The sequence below is a fragment of the Meles meles genome, chromosome 11 (genome assembly GCF_922984935.1).
Source record: "Meles meles chromosome 11, mMelMel3.1 paternal haplotype, whole genome shotgun sequence".
Lineage (NCBI taxonomy): Eukaryota > Metazoa > Chordata > Mammalia > Carnivora > Mustelidae > Meles > Meles meles.
The window spans coordinates 12,264,014-12,278,777 of record NC_060076.1 but is presented as its reverse complement, the minus strand read 5'-3'; the positions used below and the strand labels follow the sequence as shown (position 1 = coordinate 12,278,777).

General features: G+C 39.0%; 1 protein-coding gene across 1 annotated transcript; it reads right to left on the bottom strand.

The window, feature by feature from the left end:
* Nucleotides 1-11,584: 11,584 nt before the first annotated feature.
* On the bottom strand, nucleotides 11,585-12,514 carry LOC123952540 (olfactory receptor 1L8-like). The gene has a single exon (XM_046021820.1). The coding sequence runs from the start codon at nucleotides 12,512-12,514 to the stop codon at nucleotides 11,585-11,587; it is 930 nt and encodes a 309-aa protein (XP_045877776.1).
* Nucleotides 12,515-14,764: the final 2,250 nt, after the last annotated feature.

The following is a 14,764-nucleotide window of genomic DNA, read 5'->3' as shown; positions in this document are numbered from 1 at the left end:
CTATTTGGAAGTTGCTAAGAAAGCAAATTGTAAAAGAAGGCTTACATTTTATTTTATTTTTCTTTTGAGAGAGAGAGCATTCAAGAGTGAGAAGGCAAGCAGGGGAGGGGCAGAAGCAGAGGGAGAGAGAGAATCTTAAGCAGGCTCTACGTCCAGTGTGGAGTCTGAAGAGGGCTCAATCCCATGACCCCGAGATCATGACCAGAGACAAAATGAAGAGTCAGATGCTTAACCAGCTGAGCTGCCCAAGTGCCCTGACTCAAGAGAAACTCTTGATCATCATAAGTCTCATGTCACCTTCCCTTATCTGCTATTGCTGATTGTCCTCAAAATCAATTAACTCACATGCTTAAAATACTCTCCTCACTGTGAATGAAAGTTGTCAGACTAATCTCATGATTTTTGCAAGAGTTTACAGAAAAAATGTTAGTTCATGCACTGCATGATTTGAGAGAACCAGTAGTTAAAGTTAATAACAAACAGTATCACTGAAAATTTTCTACATGTCAAGTTTGTGCTAAAGACCTCACAAATGCTACAGTGAGGAACCATGAGGTGTGTGTTCTTAACAGGAGCCTGAGGGCTTAGAGGTGCAGTGTTTTCTCAGGGTCACCAAAGAAGTGAATAGCAATCAGGATTTGAATCCCAAGCTGAATCACTCTGAAGCTCATGCTCTTAACCCTTAGGTTACACCTCCTCATATTTAGGTGTGTACATTTTGGGTCACAATCATACACAGGCACTGTTTGCCTCACAGTGGTCATTTCCCATATGACTGCCCCTTCTATCCCTCTTAACTGACAAGATTTCTTCTCCCATATTCAGAATCTATCCTTGCAGTGGCTAGGGAGGTGCCTATCTTTCTGTGTTATGCATGGAGGATTTGAAGTTTTGAACATCCATGTTTAACTGGCCCAAACCAGGTGGAAAAAAATTGGCCATGCATGGCTGGGGCATGTCTGTCATGTGGAGTTGTGGTCAGTGCTGGGAAGTGGTCTGGATGGGGTTTGATTTGTCCTCTGTCACTTGTTCATAAGCTGATTCCTGATGTTTTATGAATATCAAGTGAGATACCATGTCTGCCAAACAATTTGTCAAACACAGATCAATATTAAACAAGGAACATTTGTGAAGGGGCTGCCTGTGGAAACCAGAAATTAGTGGAAATTTTGGTTAATTAATGAGGTTGGGTGATCACCTATTCTGATGATTAGGAAAAAGGAAGGCTGTTTAATCTACGAATCAGGAAGAAGTGTTCTCAAAGCACAAAGTGAGTGGGCAAGGCTGGGAATTCAATGGGTTTGTTTGTTGGCTTATTTTTTCTTTCACCCTTCCTTTCTCTCTTTCTGTCTCATCTCCCTTCCCTCCTTTCTTCCCTCCCACCTTTTCTCTTTTTTCATTCTTTCTTTCTCTTTCCCTCTTTCTTTTCTTTCTTTCTTCTCTCTTTCCTCCCTTCCTCCCTCTCTCCCTCCCTCCCTTTTCTCCTTTTCTTTTCTTTTTTCTTTCTTTCTTCCCTTCCTTCTTCCTTCCTTTCCTCCACCCTCCTTTTCTTTCTTTGTTTACTTTCTTTTTTCTCTCCTTCCTTCCCTTTCCTTTTCTTTCTTTCTTCCCTTCCTTCCTTCTTCCTTCCTTCTCTCCCTTCCTTCCCTCCTCCCTCCTTTTCTTTCTTTCTTTTCTTTCTTTCTTCTCTCCTTCCTTCTCTCTCTCTTTCTTTCTTTCTTTCTTCCTTTCTTTCCTTCCTTCCTTCCTATTTTCTTCCTTCCTATCTTCCTCCTTCATTCTCTCCCCTTCTCTCTTCCTTCTTTCTTCCCTCCCTCTTTTTCTCTCTCTCCATTTTTTCTTCCTCCCTCCCTTCCTTTCTCCCTCCCTCACGCCCTTTCTTTTTTCTTTCTTTGTTTCTTTCTTTTGCTCCCTCTCTCTTCCTTCCTCCCTCCCTCTTACTCTCTCTCTCCCTTTCTTTCCTTCCTCCCTCTATCTATCTATCTATCTATCTATCTATCTATCTATCTTTCTTCCCTTCTTTCCTTCTCCCTCTCTCCCTTTCCCTCCCTCCCTTCCTCCCTCACATTCCTTCCTTCTTTCCTTCGTTCATTCCTTCCTTTCTTCCTGATGGCGTTTTCCTTCCACCAAAGGTCACAGTGTAAACTGCCTAGAAGTCAAACTGAATGGACTGAAAACTGAAAGCCAGATGGAGGTTTTAGTTGGACTCTATGACTGCTTAACCCATGAAATATTTGAAGCTATCAGGGAGGAAATTGTAGGTGCCAGAGGTTGGAGGAGCCAAGTAGGTGGTTAGTTTACTGAAGCTCACCTCCACATCCAGATGCTGTTCTTTTCTTCCCAGTGTTTCCAGAAGCTGGTCTGCACCACAACTGCTACTCACCTGGCAGTCTGCTTCTCAGCCAAGCACAGCCCCCTCATGTTTCTCTCATGACATTTTGGGCTGATAAACAAGGAGAGGAATAGGAAAGGCAGACGAATTGATATGTTACTTGGAAGGGATAGCACGTTTCCCTTCACTGGCCTCCAATTCCTCATGTCTGGTCCCCAGCATGCTGATGTTTTCCCAGCTCCACATTTCAGAAAGCAGGGAAGTCCTGACTCAAGGGACAAGGACCCTCTTGATTGTGAAAACCCAGGCAGAATCTATTGAGTCTGAGCTCTGCTCTGTTGGCCTCTGGGGTCCTTGTTAGGCTGAAGAAGTTGTAGTTTGATGATCTCTCCAGGGAGCTGGTCCTGTGATACTCTAAGCAGAGTAAGCAGACTGGGAATCACACCTAGCATGGCTGACTCCAGGGGAGAGGGGAGCCCCAAGGCTTCCTGTTTCAGTGTTGGGACTCATTCCAGAGCTTCTTAACCTCAGTGCAACCACCTTTAGGTGTAAGGTTAGCATGTGTATTTGAGACCTTTCTAGTTTTTTTGGGGGGGGGAAAGTCTTGTATTTCTATGTATTTCCCTCTTAGGACTTTTAGGTTTTCATTTGTACCCATGAGTTTTTTGTTTTGTTTTTTTTTTAGTTCTTTTTAAATTTTATATTTCCTGGTAGACCCATCCTATTAAAGAATGGATGCTCATTAACCTCCAAGTGCTTGAGTTCTGTCTTAATTTCCTCTTGTGATTGAGATCAAGTTTCAAAGCCCTGTGATCTGAAAATATGCAGGGAATAATCCGAATTTTTTTGTACCAGTTGAGACCTGATTTGTGACCCAGTGTGTGATCTCTTCTGGAGAATGTTCCATGTGCACTCAAGTAGAATGTGTATTCTTCTGTTTAGGAGGAAGACTCTGTATATATCTGTGACATCCATCTGGTTCAGTGTGTCATTCAAAGCCCTTGTTTCCTCTTTGGTCTTCTGCTTAGATGATCTGTCCATTGCTAAGTGGGGTGTTAAATTCCCTTACTATTATTGTATTATTATCAATGTGTTTCTTAATTTTGTTATTAATTGGTTTATATAACTGGCTGCTCCCAAGGAAGGAGCATAAATATTTACAATTGTACAATTGTTAGATATTATTATTATTATTATTAGTTTCAGTTAGCCCAAGCTAACCTTACAGTTAGCACAAGCTAATATTACACCTAAAGGACCTGGAGAAAGAACAGCAAATAAAGTGTAAACCAAGCAGAAGAAGAGAATTAAAGATTAGAGCAGAAATTCAATGAAAAAGGATCCAGAAAAACAGAATAGATCAATGAAACTATTACTGAGTCCATGAAAGAATTAATAAGATTGATAAACCTCCAGCCAGAGTTATCCAAAGGAAAATGGAAAGGACCCAAATCAATAAAATCATGAATGAAAGGTGAGAGATCATAACTTAACACCAAGGAAATAGAAACAATTTTTAGAAATTATTACCAGCAACTATATGCCAGCAAATTAAGCAACCTGGAAGGAATGGATTCATTCCTGGGAACTTATAAACTACCAAGACTGAAACAGGAAGAAATCAACAATCTGAAGAGACCAGTAACAAAATTGAAGTAGTAATAAAAAACCTCCCCCAAAATAAGAGTCTAGGGCCAGGTGGCTTCCCAGGGGAATTCTACCAAACATTTAAACAAGAAATCAGGGGCGCCTAGATGGCTCAGTGGGTTAGGCTGAATTTAGTGCCATTGTATTTCCCGTAAAGTCACTGTTTTTGTATATTGTCTCTGTTTCTTTCTGGTTTATGTTACTTTTGTGCTCTGTCTTCACTCACAGGATCCTCTTTAATATTTTTGCAGGGCTGGTTTAGTGATGACAAATTCTTTCAGTTCCTGTTTGTCCTTGAAACTCTTTATCTCTCCTTCCATTCTGAATGAGAGCCTGCCTGGATAAGTCTTCTTGGTCTGGATAAAGTCTGCATGTTTTTCTCATTTAGTACCTTGAGTATATCATGCTGGCCCTTTCTGGACTGCCCATTCTCTGTGGATAGGTCTCCTGCCAATCTAATGTTTCTACCCTTGTATGTTAAGGATCTCTTGTCTCAAGCCGCTTTCAGGATTTTCTGTTTATCTCTGAAATTTGCAAGCTTCATTATTATATGTTGCGGCATTGATCTATTTTTATTGATTTTGAGGGGGGTTCTCTGTATCCCCAGAATTGAATACCTATTTCCTTCCCCACATTAGGGAAGTTTCCAGCTATGATTTGCTCAAATATACATTCTGTCCCTCTCTTCTTCTTCCTCTGGGAACCCAAGTACTCTAATATTGTTTTGTTTATGGTATCACTGATTTCTCAAGGCCTCCCTTCATGATCCATTAGTTGTTTTTCTCTCTTTTCCTCAGTTTCCTTACTTTCCAACATTTTGTCTACTATGTCACTGAGTTTCTCTGCCTCAATCACCCTAGCAGTTAGAGTGTCTCTTTTAGAGGGCATCCCAGTTAAAACATTTTTAACTTCAGCCTGATTAGATTTAAGTTCTTTTATTTCTGCATTAAGGGTTTCTCTAGTGTCTTTTAGGCTTTTTTTTTCAAGTCCAGCTAGTATCTTTACAATCTTACTCTGAATTCTAATTCTGACATCTTACTTATATCCATATCAATTAATTCTATGGCAGAGATTACCTCTGGTTCTTTCTTTTGTTGTGAAATTCTCCTTCAAGTCATTCTTTCCAGAGAAAAACTGATGAATGAGAGAACAAGATAAAAAATATCAACCATGACTCTAGCAAAATATACACTAGACCAATTGAAAGAGATCAGAAACCAAAAAAGAAAAAAAAAAAGAAAAGAAAAAAGAGAGAACATAATCTCACAGGTGGACAGAACAGGATCACACACTTTGTCCCGCATGATTTTGGTCCACTTGTTAGAAGACACTGGATCCCAAAATTTAATGAAAGAAAAATATAGGTAGATAGATAGATAGATAGCTAAAACTGAATACAGTGAAAGAAATCAGAAAATGAAGAACATAGCTATAAAATGTAAATGTAAAAATGAAAACTAAAAAAGATTTAATAAAGAGTTGGTTAGTAGTTGAAAAGTAAAAAAAAAATGAAAAAATGAAAAAGAAAATTTTAAACAGAAAGAAAAGAATCACGAGAAAAAACCTTGAATTTAATATACTAGTTTCCCCTAGTGCAGGAGTTTTTCAGTTCTGTGTGATCCTTAAACATGGTATTCGACTAATGTTTTTGGTGGTCTCTGGGAAAGGGGCCTGTTGCACTGACTCTCAAGCGTCTTTACCTCGGCAGTGTTGCGCCATCCCTTGCCAGTGGACCAGGCTTAGTATAAGCTGCTTCTAGTTGCTATATTTGGTTTTGTGCCCTGAAGGTTTATCGTGCCCCTATAAAGGATGAAAATAAATAAACAAATAAAAATGGTGGTGCCCCATTCTCCAGTCCTGGAGCTGAAAGATCTAGGCCCCCACTCTTCAAAACCCCCTCAGGTAAAAGCAGTCAATCACTTTTGTATGTGCCAAACTCTGCAGACTCCTGTGGTGCACACCCATGTGGATCCTCCCTAGGGAAGGAAGGAGGTCTCATCATGGTTCTGCTGCTTGCGGGGCCCCTGCTCGGAGCGATCACCATATCACACATGCACCTGCACTGCTCCTCCTGGGGGAAGGAGGAGGGTCTTACAGCAATTGTCACTTGTTGGGCCCATGTCTGGAGAGTGGTCTCCCATTTGTGCCATGGTTCATGGTTTATGGCAACACTGAGCTGAGAGTCCACCCTCAAGCTCACTGATTCCCAAGCTTCCCCTCTCCAGTGCTTAGGAATACTGCCCTTGGGGACTCCTGTTCTTTCTGTGACCCCAGGGATCCTGAGACCACACTGTGTCACCGGGATTCTGCCTCATATCACCACCTGAGCACCTTTTAGGCAGGGATATCTACCACTGGAGCACACTTATAAAAGTTCCAATTTTGAACTCCACTGCTAAATCACTTTCTGGTAGCCAGCTTACAGAGGCTCCCTCCCCCTGTGGTTTATCTTCCAATGTATCCCCTCAGATTCACATCTCCACACCTCTTACTCTGCAAAAAGTGGTCACTTTTCTATTTGTAGAACTGCAGCAATTCTTTTCTTGGATCTCAGGTGTTCTGGATGATTTGACAGATATCTAGCTGAATTCAAGGGGCCAGACAAAACAAGGTCCCCTACTCTTCTGCTATTTTCCCTCCTCTCTGATATTTAACTTCTGAATTATAATTTTTGTCTAGGTGGTGGGTATGCAATGGGTTCCCATTATGATTTAATTTGAATGAAACTCAGTATCTTTTTTTTTTCAGCTTAACAGTATTCATTGTTTTTGAAACTCAGTATCTTTTAATGTAATCACATTTGGTCATCTGAATTTCTCTCTCTCTCTCTCTCTCTCTCTCTCTCTCTGTGTGTGTGTGTGTGTGTGTGGTATGTGAAAAGATTATTTACTTCCTTTTCATAGTTTACCTCCTCACTTCTTTTTCCTTATTGACTTCCAGGGATCTTTGTATATTCTTAATTTGAGTGTTTTGCTTGTTTTATGAATTTCAATTATCTTTTGTCTTTTTCCTCTATAATGTCTTTCAATAAACAGACATCAGTATTTAATTTTAATACAGCCAATTTGCTATTCTTTTATTTTATGGTTAGTTCTCTTTATGTCTTATTTAAGAATTACCTTTCTATTTCAAGGAGACAAAATATTCTTCCAATTCTTTTATATAAAGGTATAGTTTTTGGTTTTCATATGCAAGTTTAGAATTCATCAGGGGTTAATTTTTCCATATGGTGTTGGTAGGGATCCAAATCATTCTTCTGTGTGACTTCTCAAATATCTTAGCTCCATTTATGGAAAGATACTCTCCATTGCATCCTTCATAAATCAAGTGTATACCAGTATGTGGGTATGTTTTTGGACTTTCTACCCATGGCATTTTTCGTGTTTGTCTAGTGTTTCAGAAATATCCATATAGTTTTATTTACCACAGGTCCATAGGAGGTCTTGATAACTGATTGCTAGTGATTCTCAAAACACTGTTTCTAAATCAGCACATAAGAATTACCTGGGGACTTGTCAGAAATGCAAATCACTGGATCTTGCCAAGACTTATTCAAGGGACATGGTCAGAGGTCTATGGCCATACCCACTCTTGGAAAAAATGATCAAATTTTCTCTTCCAATTCCAAAGGGTTAATAGTAATAAAAGGCAATGATAGATTGGAGGTGAGATGCTTCAGACATAGAGTTGTCTCCTCCTTATCTGCTTCTGCAAAATAAGAATTAGGACACAGAATGGAGGGTCCATTTGATGATCTGAACTCCTTTATATCAACCCTTTCTTACTGAGACATAATATTATTACTTTTTAAATTTTATTTATTTTTTAAAAGATTTTATTTATTTATTTGACAGACAGATCACAGGTAGGCAGAAAGGCAGACAGAAAGAGAAGAAGGGTCCCTGCTGAGAAGAGAGCCTGATGCGGTGTTCGATCCCAGGACCCTGGGATCATGACCTGAGCTGAAGGCAGAGACTTTAACCCACTGAGCTACCCAGGTGCCCCTATTTTTACTTTTTTTTAAAAAAAGATTTCACTTATTTATTTTAGAAAGAGAGAAAGGGTGAGAGAGAGAGAGAGCAGGGGGAAGAGCAGAGGGTGAGAGAATCCCTAGCAGACTCCATGCTGACCATGGAACCAGACAGGGGGCTCAATTCCAGGACCCTGAGATCATGACCTGAACCAAAATGAAGAGTCATACAATTAACTGACTGCACCACTCAGGTGCTCCAACATGATATTATTTCTGTTTAAATGAAAGTCAATTATATGAACAACAGAGCAATATCTTATGCCACATTTCACTTAGTGATTAGTTCTACAAAAATATATCCCATTTTAATAAATTCAAATATTCCAGATATGTAGAAGCTAAAACCAAACATCATCTCCTTTTCTATTCTATGTCATCTTCTAGAATTAACCATATTCTATGGGAGATTTCTTTACTGAATATATACTATTACTTAATCATTATATATACATACACACTTAAAATACAGATTTATTATTAAGTATTTTATCATCAGTTATTAATAGGTTTATTCTTTTTCAAAAGAGTTTTCTTCTTTTTTTTATTATGTTGTGTTAGGCACTATACAGTACATCATTAGTTTTTGATGTAGTGTTCCATGATTCATTAATTGTATATAACACCCAGGTTTATTATTTTTTTATGTTATGTTAGTCACCATACAGTATATCATTAGTTTTTGATGTAGTGTTTCATGATTCATTGATTGTGCATAACACCAAGTGCTCCATGCAATACATGCCCTTCTTTTTTTTTTAATTTTATTTTTTTATTTGTTTATTTACAGCATAACAGTGTTCATTGTTTTGGCATCACACCCAGTGCTCCATGCAGTACGTGCCCTCCCTATTACCCACCACCTGGTTCCTCAACCTCCCACCCCCCCCGCCCCTTCAAAACCCTCTGGTTGTTTTTCAGAGTCCATAGTCTCTCATGGTTCATCTCCCCTTCCAGTTTCCCTCAACTCCCTCTCCTCTCCATCTCCCCATGTCCTCCATGTTCTTTGTTATGCTCCACAAATAAGTGAGACCATATGATACTTGACTCTCTCTGCTTGACTTATTTCGCTCAGCATAATCTCTTCCAGTCCTGTCCGTGTTGCTACAAAAGTTGGGTATTCATCTTTTCTGATGGAGGCATAATACTTCATTGTGTATATGTACCACATCTTCCTTATCCATTCGTCCGTTGAAGGGCATCTTGGTTCTTTCCACAGTTTGGCGACCGTAGCCATTGCTGCAATAAACATTGGGGTACAGATGGCCCTTCTTTTCACTACATCTGTATCTTTGGGGTAAATACCCAGCAGTGCAATTGCAGGGTCATAGGGAAGCTCTATTTTAATTTCTTGAGGAATCTCCACACTGTTCTCTAAAGTGGCTGCTCTAACTTGCATTCCCACCAACGGTGTAAAGGGTTCCCCTTTCTCCACATCCTCTCCAACACACGTTGTTTCCTGTCTTGCTAATTTTGGCCATTCTAACTGGTGTCAGGTAGTATCTCAATGTTGTTTTAATTTGAATCTCCCTGATGGCTAGTGATGATGAACATTTTTTCATGTGTCTGATAGCCATTAATACATGCCTTTCTTAGTACCCGTTACTGGTCTAACCCATCCCCCCACTCCCTCCCCTCTAAAAACCTCTGTTCATCATGAGAGACTATGGACTCTGAAAAACAACCAGAGGGTTTTGAAGGGGCGGGGGGGTGGGAGGTTGAGGAACCACGTGGTGGTAATACGGAGGGCATGTACTGCATGGAGCACTGGGTGTGATGCCAAAACAATGAACACTGTTATGCTGTAAATAAACAAATAAAAAACAAACAAACAAACAAACAAACAAAAAAAAAACCCTCTGTTCATTTCCTGAAGTCCATAGTCTCTCATGGTTCATCTTCCTGTCTGATTTCCCCCCCTTTATTTTTCCCAGGCTGCTTCTTTTTTTTATTTCTTTTCAGCATAACAGAATTCATTGTTTTTGCACCATACCCAGTGCTCCATGCAACACGTGCTCTCCTTAATACCCACCACCTGGCTCCCTCAGATTGTTTTTCAGAGTCCATAGTCTCTCATGGTTCACCTCCCAGGCTTATTCTTAAGCATTTTATTTTGCAACTTGCTCTTCATCCATAATTGCTTTTCAGGGCAGTGATAGAAGTATGCCTCATTATTTAAAAAAACCACATATTATTTATTTCTATGAAAAATTGAACCATCATTTATCTATTCTCCTATTGATGGGCATTTAGATTGTTCTTAATTTTTCACTACCACAGACGATGCTGTAATCAAAAAGCATCTGTGTACATGCATTTTTATAATTTGACATACTATTATTTTAGGGCATGAGTCCTAGAAATACAAATGTAGAGATAAGGAATGCTCAGAAATTTTCAAATATTCAGCTTCTCACATAAGACCATGTTAGTTTTCTTTAGGGGGAGGTGCTTATTAAAATTCAGGTTCACAGGCCCCATGTGAGACCTGCTGAGTAATGTCTCTGGAAATGACTCATAATAGTAAGTGGCAAAAAAATTAAAATAGAAAATATAGTAGAGACTAAAATCCCTGAGACAGTAATAGAGAATAAAGAATGAAAACAACAGTATACAGAATCAAGTACTCGCCTATAGCACTGGGAAACTCTACATTCCAGAGCCTCTATGTTTAGTTCTGAAAGCTCCTAGTTATATCTGCCTGCAATGTTCATGTATAGGCTTTAAGCTTCTCTTCAAAAAAATACTGAGAATAATTCTAAGTACCTACAATAAATCTTTCCCTGAGAAGCAGACAGACTTCAGAGTGGTAGAAATGGTAGAAATTGAGGGATCTTTAAGGGGAGTTGAAGGTAAGAGAGGTCAGAAGGGGACTGATTGCCTGTGAAGGATAAGAACCAGATGACCAGGGTAAGGACCCAGAAGCAACCCTGGCCCTTGCACACTGGCCTGCTCATAGGTTCAGTTGTGTGTTGAACTTCTAAGTTATTTAGCTAATCAAGGCTAAGAGCTGAGCTGTGTTCAATACAGACCCCAGAAGATCCTCCTATCAGTGATAGAGAAGAAAGAAGAGGCATGATCCCTGTATAAACTGACAGGCCAGACATATTCTTTGCTTTTGTGGAAGTTTCAAATCTAAGAAACTCTCAATTTCTGTATCTCTATCTCTCTTTCTCTTCCTAAATTCCTGTAATGACTTTCAAAAAGCTAGCAAAACTTATTATAAAAGTTCATTAAAGTAAGAAGGATACTAAGGGAGTCAAAGTCATTGAATAGATACAAATTAGTTCCACTAACCTTTGTGGAAAACAGAGGTTTCAACAGCCCTTGGGGGAATGAAAAAGATGTGGTTTCCTGGAGAAGAAGGGAGAGGAAGAAATCTGAAAACTGGAACCAGGAACTTGGCTGACCTTGAGCCAATTGCTGAATCATAATAGACTCAGTCGTTGATGGCTGCAAAGGTAAAGACATGGATACAACCCAACATCCATGACAGACATGATTATGCCTGCTGAGAGCAGAAACAGGGTCCAGGGGAGCAGAGACCCTCATGAACATGCTCCCAGAGGTTCTGGCTAGGACTTTCTCCTGGCCATCAGCTTCTTCAGGCCCCTTTCCATCTCTTTGTTTCTCAGAGTATAGATAAAAGGATTCAGCATGGAGGACAGAACTGTGTAGGCAAGTGTTGCCACATGATCTCTAACAGTGTATGTGGACAAGGGCTGTAAATAGACATAGAAGATGCTTCCATAGAAGAGAGTTACCACGGTGAGGTGAGAGCCACAGGTGGAGAAGGCTTTGCGTTTCCCAGCAGCTGAGGGAATCTTGAGAACTGTGATGAAAATTTTTATGTAAGAGAAAGTAATGCACAGAAAGGGGGTGACCAAAACAACAGAACCTTCTGACTTTATCATGATTTCATTGACAAATGTGGAAGAGCAGGACAATTTTAGCAAAGGCTTGATGTCACAGAGGAAATGATAGATAACATTGGAGTCACAGAAAGTGAGACGATTCAGTAGTAGTGTATGTAGGAGTGAGTGGAGGTGAGAAAATGAGCAGGAAAAGGCCACCAGCAGGACACAGCGGTGGTGGTTCATGGTGGTGACATAGTGGAAGGGGTCACAGATGGCCACATAGCGGTCAAAGGCCATGACCACCAGAAGGCAGCTGTCAGTGCTGCCCAGAGCATAAATGAAATACATCTGTGTCAGACACCCAGTATAGGAGATGGTCTTCTCTGACAGGAAGTTCACAAGCATCCTGGGGACAACGGTTGTTGTAAAGCAAATGTCAGTGAAGGACAGGAAACTCAAGAAGAAATACATGGGGGTCTGGAGCTGGGGATCAGAGTGGATGGCCAGGATGATGAGTAGGTTCCCAATTATGGTGACCAGGTACATGGTGAGGAAGAGGATAAAGAGTGCTGTCTGGTCTTCAGGCTGGGAGGAGAGTCCCAGGAGGATGAACTCAGAGACACTGCTGGTTTTGTTGACTTTTTCCATGGTCACACATCCAGTTAACCAGAGAAGATCTTACCCTTTAACACACAGACATTTCTTTCTTAACTGTAATCACAAACAAGGCAATAAGTATGTTTCTACCTACCTTTACTTTCCACCCATAAAGCTTTCCTTTACTTTCTACTCACTAGCTACCATGTGGACAACTTGTCATATTTGTGGTCCTTGATGCTACCCTCCCCTGTCAGCTTTCTGACTTCACATGCTTCTGGTGTTGATGGCATGGACTTTTGTTTTCCTTCAGAAACAGAGCTTAACTAATCCAGCTTAGTAGTAAATCTTAAAAATAATTGTTAACTGCGTACCTCTTTTGTCAAAAATACTCTCTGGGAGTAGGGACACCACTGTGAAAATGACAGAGACAAGCCTGGCATGGAGGATCTATATTTACCTACCTATCTATTGATCTACTGATCTACCAATCTATTTTCTGTATATCATCAGATAGTTTTATGGTCTGTAAGGAAATATAAACCCCATAAGAGGATAGAGACTGACAAAGGTAGGGTTGGGAATTTATTTTAGATTAGATAGTTTCATTTTTTCTCTTTCCATATCAGAACAAATTTTCAGTTATGTCATGCTGAGTTTTATCTTTGAATCTCCTTGCCAAAAAATTGATGAAATATTTGATAAGGAAATCAGAGGAATAATGAACCCAAGTCAACAAAGTTTTACTGTCATTTTTGGTTTATCTTCAGAGGTGCTTATTTAGAATTTCATATTCCTTAGTGAACATTAACCTATCAGTATCAGTCCATATAAATCCTTGTCTTAAGTTGACTTTCTATTTTTCCTCTGGCTTCCTGAGTCAGACCATGTTCCCACATCTTGGGTATCCAACCATTAAGCAAGCATATGTCATTCCATGCCAGCAACCATTTGTTTATTTAGTTATGTATATATTATTGAAAAATATATATTATTGCTTTGTTTGGGTATGCTTTTCTTCCATTTATGTCAATAATTACTTAAATAATACTGTGGCATATATTTCATTTTGGTTTTTTTCTCTCTGTATATAATTTTTTGCATATCTATCAATGTTCTTGTTCTTTTCTTCTAACTCTTTCCATTGTATGCATGTGGCTCACTTGACTTACATGTTTCCCTAAATGTCCTCTAACTCTTTGCTACCATGAACAACATATATTCAGATATCCTCATGTCTACAAAGTGTTTTAAAATTATTCATCCAGAGATTGAGAATGGACACATTGGATAGGCTTGTTTTGATTTTGGTTTTGGGTTTGTTTGTTTGTTTGTTTGCTTCATTAATAGTAGGAGACTTCAACACTGTACTCATAGCAATGGACAGATCATCTAAGCAGAAGATTGACATGGATAGGCATGATTTTAATATCAGTTCAAAGAATGGCTATTTATTCTTTTGCTCATACAACAATTAAATGCCTAGTTTCCAGCTGACTAATACCAGGCAAGTAATTGAATATCTTTAAATTTCAGTGTTCTTATCTGTGAATAGCTATATTAATATTTTCTCCATAATATTTTAATGAGATTTTCATGATATAATGTGCTTAAAGCACTTAGAATGGTTCTAGAGAGAGAGAGAGAGTAAATATTTGATAACAGTCTTCTCTTTCCCATCGCTGTTGGTGCCAATGACTTTTTCCCCAACTAAGTATTTGTACATGTTCTCAAAAGTAATGAATTGGAATACTAAAATAACCATAGCCTACGCACTTTAGTGCTCTAATGGTCATATAAACCTTAATATGAATCTATAAAGCTTTATTAGAGGTTGTATTTGTCCATGCTTTGAATAATCTGTGACTAAGTAAACAATTAACCTCTACTAAACAAGTGGAATTTGTTTAATCCTCACTGTAAACGTATGAGACATAAACTATTATTATTCCCAGTTTTTTTTTCTGATGGGGAAACAGATATAGAGGGTAACAATAATTTGCTAAACTCACATATCAAGTAAATAGCAGAAACAGGTTTCAAACTCAGGACTAATTGTGGATTTCAAGATTTAACCACTATGTGTCTTCTCATGTTTTTGTAAAGCTATAAAATATATCTGAAATATCCATGCACAGGATCTAGTTTTTTTTTCAACTTGATCATTTTCTATTTTAAAACACACATATGTCCCACCATTTTTCCCCTTAAATGCTTTTTGTTCCACATTAAAACAGACCTTTGGGAAATTTAGGTCTGTTTTAATGGGAAATCTAGTTTTTCTGTGTTCAACAGAATGCA

Bases quoted from the DNA above. Each gene is read 5' to 3' on its own strand.
- LOC123952540 (XM_046021820.1), bottom strand. From the start codon at position 12,514: ATGGAAAAAGTCAACAAAACCAGCAGTGTCTCTGAGTTCATCCTCCTG.